At 45.5% G+C, this 17,897-nt stretch overlaps 1 protein-coding gene and 1 pseudogene across 1 annotated transcript in view; one reads left to right on the forward strand and one right to left on the reverse strand.

Moving 5' to 3' along the window:
• Positions 1-285: 285 nt before the first annotated feature.
• On the reverse strand, positions 286-7,521 carry LOC109889440 (suppressor of cytokine signaling 3-like; annotated as a pseudogene).
• Positions 7,522-16,765: 9,244 nt separating this feature from the next.
• The window catches only part of LOC109889438 (CDP-diacylglycerol--glycerol-3-phosphate 3-phosphatidyltransferase, mitochondrial-like), a 30,057-nt gene continuing 28,925 nt past the window's right edge, over positions 16,766-17,897 (forward strand). The window contains exon 1 of the mRNA XM_020480864.2: positions 16,766-16,898. Coding sequence (XP_020336453.1) covers positions 16,783-16,898 — 116 coding nt within the window. The 5' untranslated portion in view covers positions 16,766-16,782. The remainder of the gene's footprint in view (positions 16,899-17,897) is intronic.

A 17,897-nucleotide genomic window follows, 5' to 3' on the forward strand; every position in this document is an offset into this window, starting at 1 on the left:
CCCTCGCCTCTTTCTCACTCTCAAAAAACACACACACACAGACACTACAGTTCAGTACACTGCACATTACCAGAGAAACGTTTCACGTGTACCCCACATAGCAAATTCGCAGGTGTTAAAATCTCGGTGTTGAGGTAAAAAAAGTGTTATATCTGAGAGTTGATTCTAGAGGGGTTAACACCAGAGGGGTTTAAATTGACACCACATTCAGTTAAAGTGTTAATTTAATTGCACACAGACAGACAGACGTGTATCCTACATAAAGGAAGGCACAAAGAGAATCGGTTCAATTTGGTAAAAGAAAAGTGCGCTTTAATATTAAGTATTGAAATATCTTAGAAATATAAATATGTGCAAAATTCCTTTATTCATTTCTATTTTGTAATGCTTTTAGTTTTCGTTGTTCCAGATAGTTTGCCCTGTCTGCCAGTCTAGTGGCGAGGTTATGAGCAGTCTTTATGAAAGACGAGTACTTCACATGTAGCTGGGCTGATGCGACACATGTAAACATTATGTTGTTAGTAAATGTTCAAAATGACAAACGTTGATCTTCTACTAATTAGACTTCTATCAGGAAGACATGGATTCAGCTTAACACAACATCATCATCAAAATCATCATTATCACGTCTTCGTCATCTTCATCACTATCATTATCATCATCACTACCATCATCATCAGACCAAATGAAGGGGTTGTCATCATCTCTGTGGTCTAAAAAACATCTCTAACCTCTCCCCCAGCCTCCCCCTACTTGTCTTCCTCACCCTTTCCTAACCTCTCCCCCAGCCTCACCCCTACTTGTCTTCCTCACTCTTTCCTCAACCTTTCCTAACCTCTCCCACTCGACTTCTGACTATGTTCTGTTGTAGTTGTTTCTGCCGGTATCTCAACCTATTTCCTATAGTGAACTACTTTTGACCAGAGTCCACAGGGTCCCAAAGTAATTCTCTATAAAAGGAATAGGGTGCTATTTGGGGCACACACGTTGTTGTTTCTGCCTGCCCGCCCGGTCCGTCTGTCTGTCTGCCTGCCCGGTCTGCCTGTCTGTCTGCCTGCCTGCCTGCCCGGTCCGTCTGTCTGTCCGCCCGCCTGCCGGTCCGGTCCGGTCTGCCTGTCTGTCTGTCTGTCTGTCTGCCTGCCTGCCTGCCCGCCCACTGGTCCGGTCCGGTCTGTCTGTCTGCCTGCCTGTCTGTCTGTCTGCCTGCCCGCCCCCTGGGACTATAATAAGATCCACTGTTAGCTTTGGTTGTCTGCCAGGGCTTTTGTCTGACTAACAGTGGTCTGCTCAGACTCACTGTCACAACTCCTGTTGATGTGGTGGTGGGGGGGGGGGGGGGGGTAAAGACAAGAGGGAGAGACAGGGGCACCTCCATCACATTCTAACAGAAGAGCTTCCAAAGCTGCAGTATAGCTGTATGTATGCCTGTGTGTGTGTCTATCTGTGTGTGTCTATGTGTGTGAGGCTAGAGGCTGTTGTCAGCCATGATCCCTCACACCTTCCTATGAGGCCATGCTAGTTGGCATGCAGCAGTGGAAATGTGTACGACACCATGCACACAAACACATTCACTCTGCTATGGGCCCCTCATTTGACATTCTCTGCCATACTCCCCACCCTCTCTCTCCTTTTCTCTCATTGTACTTCCATCCCTCTCTCTATCTCCCTCTCTCTCTCTCAATCCAGTCAGCCCATTTACATGTCAGACAGGAGAAAGAGGAGAGGTAAGCTTCTGTTAATCAATAGAAAGAGCTGTTCCTCAGCCACAGCAGCACAACAAACCCACAGGAAACCTTCTGACAACACTCCGAAAGCCACTGCTAAAGTGTGTGTTTGCTTGCCTGTGAGCACGTTCACTGTCTGTGTCACTGAAATCTCTTTGACTATCCAATCACAGCTTCCACTGGGAGAACGACTAACTGGCTGACAGGGCAATCACTTCTGACCCCCAGCGTTTTCCTGACTCCCATTGACAGTCTCTCCAGGAGAGGCGTATCCATGGCTACCTATATGAAGCTCCACTTGATAGGAAGCAGTAGCATCGATCTAGGATCAGCTTACCCTCTCCAAATCCTATCCTCAACCGTTAGACGGGGAAACCCCCAAACTGAACTGTGTGTGTTAGATGGGAGCATCGTACTCCGCCAAGAAGTCTCTTAGAGTGTGAGGGAGCTGGTGTGTGTCGGGGGGATCCGGGCCCCCCAGGTGTCCGTTCAGGGTCCTTCTACACAGGTGCTGGAGGGAGGACAGGGAGGAGGGGAGGGGTCGACGCAGTTCTAACGGAACCTTCTCTCCCCCTGAGTGGATCAGATACAAACTCCCTGTCCCCACAGTCTCCCCTGCAGCCGCAGCCATGCCTCCCCCTGTCCTTACCCCGGCCTCCCCATCTCCTCCTCCACCTCCCTCCTTCCCCATGTAGTGTCCAATCAGTTTGAGCACACAGTCGAAACGCGGGGGCGTGTGCGTGCAGTGGGGGTCAGGCTGCAGGTAAAAGCTTCCCCCCTGGCTGTGGATCCGGAGGTTCTTGGTCCCGCGAGCCGTCTGGACCGACAGTGTGAAGAAGTAGTGGTGGTCGGAGGAGTCTCGGACCAGGAAGGTCCCGGGGGGCTGGGAGCGGAGCAGAGCGCTGGCCTCACGACCCCCCACTGCACCCCAGTAGAACCCACTCTCCTGTAACTTACGCACCGCACACAGCACCTGGAACAGGGGGAAATAATAGGTTTTAATATAACAATTGTTTAATTTATGCAAAGTAGGTACATCAAATATACTATACACACAGCACCTGGCAGAGGAACTATAATATATGATGCTGTAACGATAACAATTAGACAAACCATCTGAGACTGAGAGGAATAATGATGATGGGTTAGCATTTAGTAAGAGGCTAGCTAGTTTGCATATAGTACATGTGGAGCTGCCACATGATGACAGAGTTGAACTGGCCTGTTGGTAGTGTGCGTGCGAGCTGAAGGGTTTGTAGCGCAGGGGGTCCACGTCTGACCCCTGACCTCTGGCCTCTGGGCGGGTAACGCTGCTCATGGCTGGGGGGGTCGTGCCTGCTATGGGTTACCATGGCGCCCTGACCCCCCCTGCTCGGCTTGCTGACCGAGGGTTGGGGGGTCCAGAGCAGGGAGGGAGGAGGAGGTACAAGGGGAGGAGGTGAGTTGTGATGGAGGTAGGGAGGAGAAAGGGAGAGGACGTGAGGGAGGAGGAAGGGTGAGGACGTGTGGGGGGAGGAGGGGGGAGGACGTGAGGGAGTGGGGGAGAGGACGTGAGGGAGGAGGGGAGGAGTAGGGTAGCGGACGTGATTCCCAGAGTGAAGACACTGAGTGGCAGTCCAGAGAGGACCTCAGAGAGACCACCCACTGCAGACAGCTGCAGAGAGAGAGAGTGAGAGTTATCTCTATTGAAAAACTTCCTTCATAACAAACCGTGTTTTTATTTATTTATATATATATATATAAACACACATATACACACACACACACAGTGCCTTCGGAAAGTAGTCAGACACCTTGACTTTTTCCACATTTTGTTAAGTTACAGCCTTATTCTAAAATGGATTAAATTGTTTTTTTCCCCCTCTCATCAATCTACACACAATGCCCCATAATGACAAAGCGAAAACAGGTTTTTAGAAACTGAAATATCACATTTACATAAGTATTCAGACCCTTTACTCAGGACTTTGTTGAAGCAACTTTGGCAGCGATTACAGCCGCAAGTCTTCTTGGGTATGACGCCACAAGCTTGGCACACCTGTATTTGGGGAGTATCACATTCTTCTCTGCAGATTCTCTCAAGCTCTGTCAGGTTGGATGGGGAGAGTCGCTGCACAGCTATTTTCAGGTCTCTCCAGAGATGTTCGATCGGGTTCAAGTCTGGGCTCTGGCTGGGCCACTCAAGGACATTCAGAGACTTGTCCTGAAGCCACTTCTGCGTTGTCTTGGCTGTGTGCTTAGGGTCGTTGTCCTGTTGGAAGTTGAACCTTCGCCCCAGTCCGAGGTCCTGAGCACTCTGGAGCAAGTGTTCATCAAGGATCTCTCTGTACTTTTCTCTGTTCATCTTTCCCTCAATCCTGACTAGTCTCCCAGTCCCTGCCGCTGAAAAACATCCTCAAAGCATGATGTTGCCACCACCATGCTTCACCGAAGGGATGGTGCCAGGTTTCCTCCAGACGCGAGGCTTGGCATTCAGGCCAAAGGGTTCAATCTTGGTTTCATCTTGTTTCTCATGTTCTTAGAGTCCTTTTGACAAACTTCAAGCCGGCTGTCATGTGCCTTTTACATAGGAGTTACTTCCATCTGGCCTGATTAGTGGAGTGTTGCAGAGATGGGATAACCTTCCAGAAGGACAACCATCTCCACAGAGAAACTATTGAGCTCTGTCAGAGTGACCATCGGGTTCTTGGTCATCTTCCTGACCAAGGCTCTTCTCCCCCGATTATTGCTCAGTTTAGCCGGGCGGCCAGCTCTAGAAAATGTCTTGGTGGTTCCAAACTTCTTCCATTTAAGAATGATGGAGGCCACTGTGTTCTTGGCGACCTTCAATGCTGCAGATATTTTTTTTGTACCCTTCCCCAGATCTGTGCCTCGACACAATCCTGTCTCGGAGCTCCACGGACAATTCCTTCGACCTCATGGCTTGGTTTTTGCTCTGACATGCACCGAAATGCACTGTCAAATGTGGGACATTATATAGACAGGTGTGTGCCTGTCCAATTTAATTTACCACAGGTGTACTCCAATCAAGTTATAGAAAAATCTCAAGGATGATCAATGGAAACAGGATGAACCTGAGCACAATTTTGAGTCTCATAGCAAATGGTCTGAATATTTATATCTGTAATAAATCCCTTTTTTTCTTATTGGTTGTGCCTGGCTCCCGAGTTAGTGGGCCTGGCTCCCGAGTTAGTGGGCCTGGCTCCCGAGTTAGTGGGCCTGGCTCCCGAGTTAGTGGGCCTGGCTCCCGAGTTAGTGGGCCTGGCTCCCGAGTTAGTGGGCCTGGCTCCCGAGTTAGTGGGCCTGGCTCCCGAGTTAGTGGGCCTGGCTCCCGAGTTAGTGGGCCTGGCTCCCGAGTTAGTGGGCCTGGCTCCCGAGTTAGTGGGCCTGGCTCCCGAGTTAGTGGGCCTGGCTCCCGAGTTAGTGGGCCTGGCTCCCGAGTTAGTGGGCCTGGCTCCCGAGTTAGTGGGCCTGGCTCCCGAGTTAGTGGGCCTGGCTCCCGAGTTAGTGGGCCTGGCTCCCGAGTTAGTGGGCCTGGCTCCCGAGTTAGTGTGCCTGGCTCCCGAGTTAGTGGGCCTGGCTCCCGAGTTAGTGGGCCTGGCTCCCGAGTTAGTGGGCCTGGCTCCCGAGTTAGTGGGCCTGGCTCCCGAGTTAGTGGGCCTGGCTCCCGAGTTAGTGGGCCTGGCTGCCAAGTGGGTGGGCCTATGCCATCGAAGGCCCACACATGGTTGCACTCCTGCCCAGTCATGTGAAATCCAAAGATTAAGGCTTAATTCATGTATTAAATTGACTGGTTATCTTATATGAACTGTAACTCAGTAAAATCTTTGAAATTGTTGAATGAAGCGTTTATATTTTGTTCAGTGTATATATACACACACAGTGCATTCGGAGAGTATTCAGAACCCTCCCCTTTTCCACATTTTGTTACGTTACAGCCTTATTCTAAAATGTATTCAATTATTGTTTTTCCTCATCAATCTACACACAATACCCCACAATGCAAAAGCAGGTTTTAGAAAAATGTATTACAAAATAAAAAACAGAAAAACCTTATTTAAAAAAAATGTGGTCTGCAGTTGTGAGGCCGGTTGGATGTACTGCTAAATTCTCTAAAACGAAGACGTTGGAGGCAATTTAATGGTAGAGAAATTAACATGACATTATTTAGCAACAGCTCTGGTGGACATTTCTGCGGTCAGCATGCCAATTGCACACACCCTCAAAACTTGAGACATTTGCGGTGTTGTGTGACAAAACTGCACATTTTAAAGCGGCCTTTTATTGTCCCCAGCACAAGATGCACCTGTGTAATGATCATGCTGTTTAATCAGCTACTTGATATGCCAGACTTGTCAGGTGGATGGATTATCTTGACAAAGGTGAAATGCTCACTAACAGGGAGGTAAACACATTTGTGCATAAACACGTAGAGAAATACGTTTTTTGTGTGTTTTGAAAATGTCTTGGATTTTTTTAAATATTTGGGGCGGAAAGATTGACAGATCGAATCCCCGAGCTGACAAGGTAAAAATATGTCGTTCTACCCCTGAACATGGCATACTGTTCCTAGGCCGTTATTGTAAATAAGAATTTGTTCTTAACTGACTTGCCTAGTTAAATATACATGGCACCAACATGTTGCGTTTATATTTTGTTCAGTGTGCATCATAGGCTGTATTAAACATATATTATCTATATCTCCAGTATACAGTCAGACGATTCAATTGCCATCGATTGCGCCCCCCGGGGGGATTCTCAGTAAACCGAGTTTTATGAATGAGTCCCGGTTCATTCTAAATAAACAACCTCATTCCCATGCAGCCTGCTTGCGCCAGCAGAGCGGCTATGGTTCTCCGGTTTCACAGTAAATAGGCTACCCCGGATGGGTCTGGTCTGGCGGTCTCACTGTGCTGCTGGTCGTTGCATTTGGAGCGAGACGGAACGTGCCCGGCACAATAATGGATGGATCTTCATTCTCCAGGACCGCCTCTTGTTGTTACTCTGCCCGCTATGCATCTGCGAAACACGGCCCCCGTCTGAGCCAAGCTGGAGACTCTTCTAGCCACAGAATAGAAACATGACTTACAACGAAAACGCAGAAATAGACAATGCCATCTGAAATAAGGAGAATGAGTAGGCTATATAGCCTAGCGTGTGTCCCACATAGGAGTACTGTTCTGCATTGCGCCATAAACAGCCTACTGTTCATAGTAGTGCTGGCTCCCTAGGATGTTTTAGAGAGGCAATTGCTCGAGCCCAAAAAGCTCACCATATCGCCATTATGATAACGTTTTGCCCAATTGCACAATGCTATTTTACGCACCATAGAGTAACGGTCAAAGCGCCGGGTATGGAGCCTGCTTATTTACCTTGGAGATGGTTCCTGTCTCGGGCTCCAGCGTTCCTCTCCGGGGGGAGAAAATATCCAAAGTCCCCGAGTTAAATCATTTATAAACTTGGTCATTAACTCCTGTCTCTTCTAACCGACAGAGGAACGGGTCCGTAGGCTATTGTCGGTAAAGACTTCGGGGTCCTCCCCCCCTCTATTCTTATTCGCTCTCAATTACATTCAAATGGCTTTATTGGCATGGGAAACATGTTTATATTACCAAAGCAAGTGAAATAGACAATAAACAATACTCAGTCCTTCTTTCTCTATCCAGCAAACGGAGGTAGTTGTGTTACAGCGACCAGCGAGTAGTCTCTAGAGCTGATATTCGTAAGGCTCCACCTCCTCAGCTCCGAAGTTCTTCCAGTAAGTACACACACACATACACACAAAAGAATAATCAGTGTGTGACCTTCTTTTACGGGGCGATTCCCGTATTAGCTGGTGAGTCCTCCCTTTCCCTCCACTCCGCCCTGACAAGATGAAACAGTTGAAGACGCTTATTTACCCTTGAGGAAACCCATAATTCCTGACTGACAACTAGCCTACATTGTACTTTACATTCACGTCATTTAGCAGACACATTTATCCAGAGCCAATAGGGTTAAGTGCCTGCTCAAAGGCACACAGACCGATTTTCACCTAGTTGTCTCGAGAATACGAACCAGCAACCTTTCAATTACTGGCCCAATACTTTTAACTACTAGCCTACTGGTGACCGCACTGATAAACAGTGATAACGTAAACTCACTCACTTTTGTACATCGCCTTGGTCCGTACAATTGACCTTATTTTAACGCACCAAAAACGTAATACTTCCAGATCAACTGTAAAGTCAATACAATTGTAAAGCACAAGTTCTCCCCTTTCCAACAGAATCAATTGCATGACCTAAACGCTGACCGTTTCTGCATAATTCAAGCAGGCAATGAGCTACGTCAGGTCTTTTAAAAAATGGCGGGTGATGACCTTATCGCCTCTAAAATGTAGATAAAACACTATAAAGAGTTTATATAATGTGTCATTACATACCTATTTGAAGGTTTGTGTCGAATTTGAATCGGGTTTTTAGGGCCGGTGCTAAAGTGATCTTAGAAGTAAACAGCGGCTTTCAGAATGCTGATCGCATATGCAATGATGATGCAAAAAATGACTAGGTATCCCCCCTTACCCCGTCACTGTCCATGTCTTGTTTTTAAAGGATGATAGAAGTGCTACACCTGGCGGAGAGCGATTGTAAGACAGAAATAGTTGCCTTATGCGTGCTGTACGTTACGACATGACACGTCATGATGTAACCGAGGGTCCGTTTTTTCAACTTTTCTGCAATACTATAGAGCCATTACCATGTCGATCAACGCTTGAATAGAAATCTAGTTCACACCCCCGATTTTGGCGTCAACACAGTCGCTACAGCCCCATTCGTTTTCTTTGTAGCCTCGTTTGAATGTTGCGGTTCCGCACATTTGTACGGAATGGGTTGAGTTTACGTTACACAATTTAGACTCATGCTTACTTGCCTACAGTAGGCCTAGGCTAGAATTTAGGGTAGCCTCCCAGCTAGCACATAACGTCTGAGAACCTTAGAGCTTGGCGAGAGTGTGATTGTCTTGTGGTTATTTTGCATACAACCTTCCCACAACATTCTGGGAATGGTACAAGATTTGAACATTCTCAGGAGATTTAAGGAACTTAACAAAAAAAACGTCAATTTCTTGGCATTTCATTAGTTTAACAGAATGTTTCCTAAAAGTTACATTTCATTTCAATTTCGGTAATGTTCTAGGAACATTCTCCAACTACTTTGACATGGAATGTTCTCAGAGAACATAAAGAAGCAACATTCTGCTGTGAGAATTTCAGTACTTCAGCATAACAGGTTTCCTCATGGTTCTATTTAAATGTTCTCAAATTGTTTCAGAGAATGTTAAGAAAACATTCCATAAAAAAACACAAGAAAACCTTAGTAATGTTCAGAGAACATTTTAAGAATGTTATTTAAATGCAGAGGATGCGCACAGTGCAACAATATGATGAAGTGTGAATATTTCTGCCACCCACATACAGGAAAACGGTTCCAAATAAATGACATCATTACGTGTTCCACCACCCATGTTATTTACATTATTAAATGTCCATGTGGGCTCTGCTATGTAGGTAAAACCTCTCGTTCTCTCAAACAGAGGATCAGTGAACATAAAAGTTCAATCAGAAGAAACGACAGGGATTATCCAATCGCAGTACATTTTAATGATCTAAAGCGTGACGTAAAACCTTTTAGATTTTGTGGCATAGAGAAAGTTAAGATATCAGACAGGGGAGGTGATATCAATAATACTCTGAGTAAAATATTATGTTTTTTGATTTTCACCCTCCAGACATTATTTCCTAAAGGACTTAATGATGAAATGCCTATGTATGTTATGTTGTGAATTTGAACATGAATTATGCTCCTATTTAAGATTACTCTGTTTTTCGTACAATGTACCCAATGATTAATGAAAATTTGCTCGGTAGGTCTATGTCCTCATTTTGGTTTTACAGACGTGTTTAATATGTCTTATTTACACACTTTATTTGAATATTTATGAAAGACATATTGTTATATTTGGTAGCACTTATTTGTTTTTCCTTCGCCTCCAACCTCTTTCCATGTGTGGAACGGATGTGGGTGGGGCTAGGTCTACATAAGGGTGCAAATAAAAAAAAATCACAAAAGCTCTGACGAAGGCCCTGAGGCCGATACGTAAGCTTATTAAAGATCAGTGATACTATCAAGATCAGTGATACTATCAAGATCAGTGATACTATCAAGAGCAGTGTGCGGTTTCCTTTTTCCTTCATCTTGTTCAACTGTTACCATGCAACTGAAAAAAAGATTGCTCAGATGTACGAGTGTCTTTTGAATTAAGAATGTTATTTAAAAACATACATTCTGTTATCATAAAGTGAAGAAAATGTATTCCTAAAAAACACCAGAAAACTTTAGTAACATTCAGAGAATGTTCTAAGAATGTTATTTAAAAAACACATACATTCTGTTCTCAGCATTGACAAAACTCTCTCTATCCTATATTTTGTTAAGAGTGTGTTCAGTGTTCAGGTGTGTTGGTTCAGAGAACATTATTAAGAAGCAACAATCTACTGTGGGAATTTTAGTACTTCAACATAACGTTTCCTACAGGTTTCATCATGGTTCTATAAACAGATGTGCGGGATAATGGTGTTGATGTGAGCCATTACCAGCCTTTCAAAGCACTTCATGGCTACGGACGTGAGTGCTACGGGTCTGTAGTCATTTAGGCAGGTTGCCTTTGTGTTCTTGGGCACAGGGACTATGGTGGTCTGCTTGAAACATATTGGTATTACAAATTCAATCAGGGACATGTTGAAAATGTCAGTGATGACACCTGCCAGTTGGTCAGCACATGCCCGGAGCGCACGTCCTAGTAATCCATCTGGCCTCGCAGCCTTGTGTATGTTGACCTGTTTAAAGGTCTTACTCACGTCAGCTACGGAGAGAGTGATCACACAGTCGTCCGGAACAGCTGATGCTCTCATGCATGCCTCAGTGTTGCTTGCCTCGAAGCGAGCATAAAAGGGATTTAGCTCGTCTGGTAGGCTTGTGTCACTGGGTAGCTCGCCACATAAGCAAGCCCTGCCACATAAGATGAGCGTCGGAGCCGGTGTAGTATGATTCAATCTTAGTCCTGTATTGACGCTTTGACTGTTTGATGGTTCGTCGCAGGGCATAGCAGGATTTCTTGTAAGCTTCCGGGTTAGAGTCCCACACCTTGAAAGCGGCAGCTCTACTCTTTAGCTCAGTGTGAATGTTGCCAGTAATCCATGACTTCTGGTTGGGGTATGTACGTACAGTCACTGTGGGGAGGACGTCCTCGATGCACTTTTTGATAAAGCCAGTGACTGATGTGGTGTACTCCTCAATGCCATTGGAAGAATCCCGGAACATATTCCAGTCTGTGATAGCAAAACAGTCCTGTAGTTTAGCATCTGCTTCATCTGACCACTTTTTTATTGACCGAGTCACTGGTGCTTCCTGCTTTAATTTTTGCTTGTAAGCAGAAATCAGGAGGATAGATTTGAGGTCAGATTTACCAGATGGAGGGCGAGGGAGAGCTTTGTACGCGTCTCTGTGTGTGGAGTACAGGTGATCTAGAATTGTTTTCCCTCTGGTGCACATTTAACATGTTGATAGAAATTTGGTAGAACTGATTTAAGTTTCCCTGCATTAAAGTCTCCGGCCACTAGGAGCGCCGCCTCTGGGTGAGTGGTTTCCTTTTTGCTTTTTTCCTTAGTGCCAACATCTGTCTGTGATGGTAAATAAACAGCCACGAAAAGTATAGTTGAAAACTATCTAGGCAAGTAGTGTGGCCTGCAATTTATCACAATATACTCTACTTCAGGTAAGCAAAATCTAGAGACTTCCTTAGATTTCGTGCACCAGCTGTTGTTTACAAATATTCGCAGACCTCCCCCTCTTGTCTTACCGGAGTGTGCTGTTCTATCCTTCCGGTGCAGCGTGTATCTCGCTAGCTGAATATCCATGTTGTCATTCAGCCATGATTCTGTGAAACATAGGATATTACAGTTTTTGATGTCCCGTTGGTAGGATATTTGTGATCGTACCTCATCTAATTTATTGTCCAATGATTGTACATTGGCGAGTAATATTGACGGTAACGGCAGCTTTCCCACTCGCCTTCTCCATGACCTGCATACTCACCAGAAATATCACTCATTGAGCATGTTTGGGATGCTTTGGATCAATGTGTACGACAACGTATTCCAGTTCCCGCTAATATCCAGCAACTTCGCACAGCCATTGAAGAAGAGTGGGACAATATTCCACAGGCCACAATCAACAGCCTGATCAACTCTATGCGAAGAAGATGTGTCACACCAGATACTGACTGGTTTTCTGATCCAAGGTATTTGTGACCAAGAGATGCTTATCTGTATTTGCAGTCATGTGAAATCCATAGATTAGGGCCCAATGAATTTATTTACATTGACTTATATGAACTGTAACTCAATAAAAACATATAAATTGTTGCATGTTGCATTTATATTTTTGTTCCGTCTATATACACATAAATATGTCAGTGGCCGTCGGTGCCGTTTATGATTAACGAGGATGCTTTTTTTACTATCATGAGCATGGCCTTATTTTCTATGTCAGCATATTGGATGACTGTCATTCATATTCCATTCACCCATCTCAATGTAACATGGATAGGTTTAGACTACTGAATGACACTCAGATGTTCCCTATACTATACCCATTGTGATGTTACTACAACCTGGCCTATGAAGGAAAGTTTACAACATACACTACTGTTCAAAAGTTTGGTGTCACTTAGAAATGTCCTTGTTTTTGAAAGAAAAGCAAGTTTTTTTGTCAATTAAAATAACATCAAATTGATCAGAAATACAGCGTAGACATGGTTAATGTTGTAAATGACTATTGTAGTTTTAATGGAATATCTACATCGGCGTACAGAGGCCCATTATCAGCAACCATCACTCCTGTGTTCCAATGGCACACTGTGTTAGCTAATCCAAGTTTATAATTTTAAAAGGCAAATTGATCATTAGAAAACCTTTTTGCAATTATGTTAACACAGCTGAAAACTGTTGTTCTGATTAAAGAAGCAATAAAACTGGCCTTTAGACTAGTTGAGTATCTGGAGCATCCGCATTTGTGGGTTCGATTACAGGCTCAAAATGGACAGAAACAAAGACATTTCTTCTGAAACTCGTCAGTCTATTCTTGTTCTGAGAAATGAAGGCTATTCCATGCAAGAAATTGCCAAGAAACTGAAGATCTCGTACAACGCTGTGTACTACTCCCTTCACAGAACAGTGCAAACTGGCTCTAACCAGAATAGAAAGAGGAGTGGGAGGCCCCGGTGCACAACTGAGCAAGAGGACAAGTACATTAGAGTGTCTAGTTTGAGAAACAGACGCCTCACAAGTCCTCAACTGCCAGCTTCATTAAATAGTACCCGCAAAACACCAGTCTCAATGTCAACAGTGAAGAAGCGATTCCGGGGTGCTGGCCTTCTATGTGCACAGGTTGAGAGAATTTTGAGTAATCAAGGTGACAGCCAGTGACACATTTAATACCGCCTTGTATACTCTTGCCTGCATCTAGCTGATCTAGGGCGTAATCATTAGTCTAACAGTTACAAATTTGAGTTTCCATTTGATAAATTCAGGTATGTTTATCCCGTTCCGTTTGCTTCCGTTTAAGAAATGTTTTTCAACAGAATTGGTGGAATGAATACACCCCCGATCACACGCAAACACAGTTCACTTTCACAATACCCATGTAAAAACAACATGATCACTTTGCTCCTTGTAGACAGTATGGTGGAATGGAATGCTCGAAGCATGTTGGCTAATGGGCAGGAGTTCAAGCAGTTCATTGTGGCTATTCCAGCTAAGCCTGATGTGATTTGTGTGCAGGAAACATGGCTTATTATACAGGGATATGTATTGATTCGTAGGGACAGAGATGTGTGGTGGGGACTTCCCTACAGGATGCTAGGCAAAGGTATTGAACAGGAATATATGGTGGTGGAGGTGTGGCTGAGAGGAGGGGTGATAGTGGAACTACTATAATCTGTGTCAGATATTGGACCTGGAAGTGCTGGAGAGGGTGGAGGGCCGGATAGAAGTAAAGTAATGTGGTGTGGGGATTTTAATGCCCACAACACGCTCTGGGGGAAGGTGGAACGGATGGATGGAAATGGCCAAGTGATGGAAAGTATGATAGAAATGAAAGATCTTGGGCGCCTGAATGATGGCCGAGGGACCAGGATTGATGTAGCCACAGGGAAAGAATCTGCCTTGGCCCTCACTCTGGTATCTAGTGCGATGGCAGGAAACTGTGAATGGGAGTTATGGGAGGAGTCGACAGTAGGGAGTGATCATTACCCCATAGTATGAACAGTAGGCGGGAGGGAGGTGGAGGTGTCAGTGGATGGAGTAGGCAGGTGGATGTTCGGAAGGGCAAAGTGGGATCGGTTTCAGGAGCTGAGTGAGCAGGTGATGGCTTGGGTGAATATGAGAGGGGATGTGGATTGTATGAATAACTGGGTGAGAACAGCTTTCGTGGGGGCAGCTACTGAGGCTATACCTAAGAGTTCAGGGAGGAGGAGGAGGAGGAGGAAAGCAGTCCCACGGTGGACGGAGGAGTGTGGGGAAATGGTTCGGAGTAAGAACAAGGCATTTAAAGTACTGAAAAGGACGCATAACGTCCAACATCTCATTCAGTTTAAGCAGGCCCTGGTGAGGATAACTATCCGTCAGGCAAAGAGGGCATGTTGGCGTTGGTTCTGTGACACCATTTGGAAGGGCAACACCTGTGAGAGAATTGTGGGGAATAATTAAGAGGATGAGTGGGGTCAGAAGGGAGTGGGATTATCCAGTGTTGACGTGTGGGGAGGATGTGGCACTAACAGATGAGGAGAAGGCAGAGATGATGGCCAAAGTGCATAGCTCGGCAAATTTGTCAGAGGAGGGGCAGAGGGGGAGAGAGGGAACGAGAGAGGAGCATCCTGGAGTGCTGGATAGGAGGGAGGATGTAAATGATGAGTTGAATTTGAGATGAAAAGGGCAATAGGTAAGGCTGAGTTAACTTCACCTGGGACAGATGAGGTGTGCTATGTTATGTTGGCCCATCTTAGTGATGAGGAGTTGGTGGTATATAAGGTATTGGTGTTGTACAACAGAGTGTATGAGGAGTGAAAACTAGTAGTAGTTGTACCAATTCGGAAGCCAGGGAAGGACCCAACGAGGCCAACAAGTAATTGGCCAATAGCTTTAACATCACATGTATGTAAGATTATGGAACGGGAGGGGAACTATGGACACAGTGCTCTGCTTAGAAGCAGAGGTCAGGAAGGGGAGGGGAACTATGGACCCAGTGCTCTGCTTAGAAGCAGAGGTCAGGAAGGGGAGGGGAACTATGGACCCAGTGCTCTGCTTAGAAGCAGAGGTCAGGAAGGGGAGGGGAACTATGGACCCAGTGCTCTGCTTAGAAGCAGAGGTCAGGAAGGGGAGGGGAACTATGGACCCAGTGCTCTGCTTAGAAGCAGAGGTCAGGAAGGCTCAGGTGAACATGGAGACTGTTGTAGCTGTCTTTCTTGATGTGGAGAAGGCGTATGATATGATGTGGAAGGAGGGGTTGTTAATTAAGCTTGATATTATGGGGGTAGGACGAAGAATGTACAACTGGGTAAAGGATTTCCTGTTTGGAGTTCTATCCAGGTGAGTGTGGGGAAGTCTCTCTCAGGCAGCTACCTGGTGGATAACGGTACACCGCATGAGTACGTGATTAGTCCTCTGTTGTTCTCAGTCATGATCAATGATGTTTACGCTCAGGTACAGATGGATTTTGGGAGGTTGTTAGTTGCAGATGATGGGGCCTTATGGAAGTGGGGAAGAAATGTGCCATACATAGTCATGAAGTTACAGGAAGCAATTGATGAGGTAGAGCGTTGGGGATTTAGGTTCTCTTTAAAGAAAACTCAGACAGTGTTCTTTACCAGGAGGAAGGTGTGAGATGAGATATGCTTGAGGTTATATGGGAGAAACTTGGAGAGGGTGGGGGCATTCAGATTCCTTGGGGTATACTTTGACACTAGGCTGACCTGAGCAGAACACATTGAGAGAGTGGTGGGAACGTGTAAGAAGTGGTGCTATATGTGATGTGCTGTCTGGCAGGGAAGGAGTGGAGGGATGGGCGTTCCTCATTGAGGACCATGTATGTTGCATTGATCCAATCTGTAATAGACTATGGCAGTATAGCGTATGGTTCGGCAGCTCAGACCTCATTGGAAAGGCTAGATCTCAGTTGATGTACTGGCTAAACAAGCACTTAGAAGTAGGGATGTTGAGGTTGTAGTTTCAATGAACAAGGCAGAGGCAAAAAGCCTGATATGGACAGCGATGATGCAGAGATGGCGGGAGCAGGGGAATAGAGAAACTAAGGGAAGGCATTTATTTCTAGTACAGAGGAAAGTTGGGGAGAGGACGGCAGGAAGGGACAGAGGAGAGGAGGCCATTTTTTTTAGGGTGGGACACAGCCAGTTGAATAAGTCCTTAAATGTGATAGGAAAGCATCCAACAGGAAAGTGTGATTATTGCCAGGAAACAGAGACCGTGGAGCGTGTATTGCTACAGTATCAGAGGGAAAGGGGGGCGGCAGGGTAGCCTAGTGGTTAGAGCGTTGGACTAGTAACCGAAAGGTTGCAAGTTCGAATCCCCGAGCTGACAAGGTACAAATCTGTTGTTCTGCCCCTGAACAGGCAGTTAACCCACTGTTCCTAGGCCATCATTGAAAATAAGAATTTTTTGCCTAGTAAAATAAAAAAATATATTTAAAAAACAGAGAGGCTGAGATCTAGTATGAGGGAGAAGGGGATACAATAGATTAGTTTAAAGATTATATTGAGTAGAGCGTCCTTAGATATAGTCTCAAATATTTATCTTTTTTTAAGAGCAACTTGGCTGGCAGGTAGGGTTTAGTTTCTCCGTGTCTTTGGCCCACACTCCAGTACAGTAGGTGGCGGTAATGCACCATAACGTTGGATGCCAACCGCTGATAAACCCCACCGAAGAAGAAGAACGACTGTAAAGATGGCGGCTCCCATAACGTGGAGGAGGCTGCGATACTGTGTGTACATGCCGGCCCTGGCTGGGGTTTTCACCCGAATATCAGACCGATTCTTCCGTACACGCGATCGGAGAAGAGGGTAAGATACGACTGTTGTGGAACTTAAGTGGAGAAGAAAAAGAGAGACAACACTGTTTTTCTTTGTCAGACGTAATGACAGCGCTCACATGACAACCTCTAGCTGGGTATGTCAACTCCACGATGAGAACAACTCGGCTAGCCAACCACTTGTCGTGGCAGAGATGTATGCGTGCAGCCAGTCTTTACTTACACAATGCTATGTTGTCATTGTTCTAGCATGCGTCAAATAATATTGCCACATGTTTTCTGTTGTAATCTGATTGTTGCTTGCGAATAGTTTCATAATGTAATTTGATAATAGTATGGTCATAGCGAAGGTTACATAATAAACATACGCGTGCAAGTTCAGCCAGCACATGTAAGCGTTGCAAAACATTATCTCCTTTAGGCGTACTTTTATTTGTGAATTGAAATTTCCACCTCATGTGTTGTCAAGTCTCTGTGTAGGGTAACGTTAACAGTAACTCAGAAATTCTCAGAATGAGGAAATCTCTCTCGGGCCTTTTTGTGGTTTCCTGAAAACCTGAAGTTGCAACAACTGCCAGATATCTGTCTGCCAGTCAGTCCGTCCACACCTGCATATAGTCACGTGCCTCAGTTTCACATCTTTATTATCTACCATAGAGCGACACACACACACAGACGCACTAAGTTCTGAGTCTGTCTCTTGTCTAGGCTTAACTGGGAGTGCCAAGGTCGGTTCTGGAGGCAGCTTTGGGACACAACGTAGTCTGTGTTTTGGTTGAACTCCCTGAGTTCTGCACCGTTCTGGTGGTCCAACCAATACACAGACTACTAGTCTGGAGGATGTCATCCACAAGGGGGAGATCAACCCTGGGCAGTCTACTCCTCATTCAGACTAGAGCTGTCTCCCAAATGGCCCCATATTCCCTATATACTGTACTACATTTGACCAGGGCAAGTAGTTCACTGAGGGGGGAATATGGGGCCATTTGGGACACAACTTTGAGCTTTATCCTCAACCCCATAACATAAG

Source organism: Oncorhynchus kisutch, linkage group LG25 (assembly GCF_002021735.2).
Source record: "Oncorhynchus kisutch isolate 150728-3 linkage group LG25, Okis_V2, whole genome shotgun sequence".
Taxonomy (NCBI): Eukaryota; Metazoa; Chordata; class Actinopteri; order Salmoniformes; family Salmonidae; genus Oncorhynchus; species Oncorhynchus kisutch.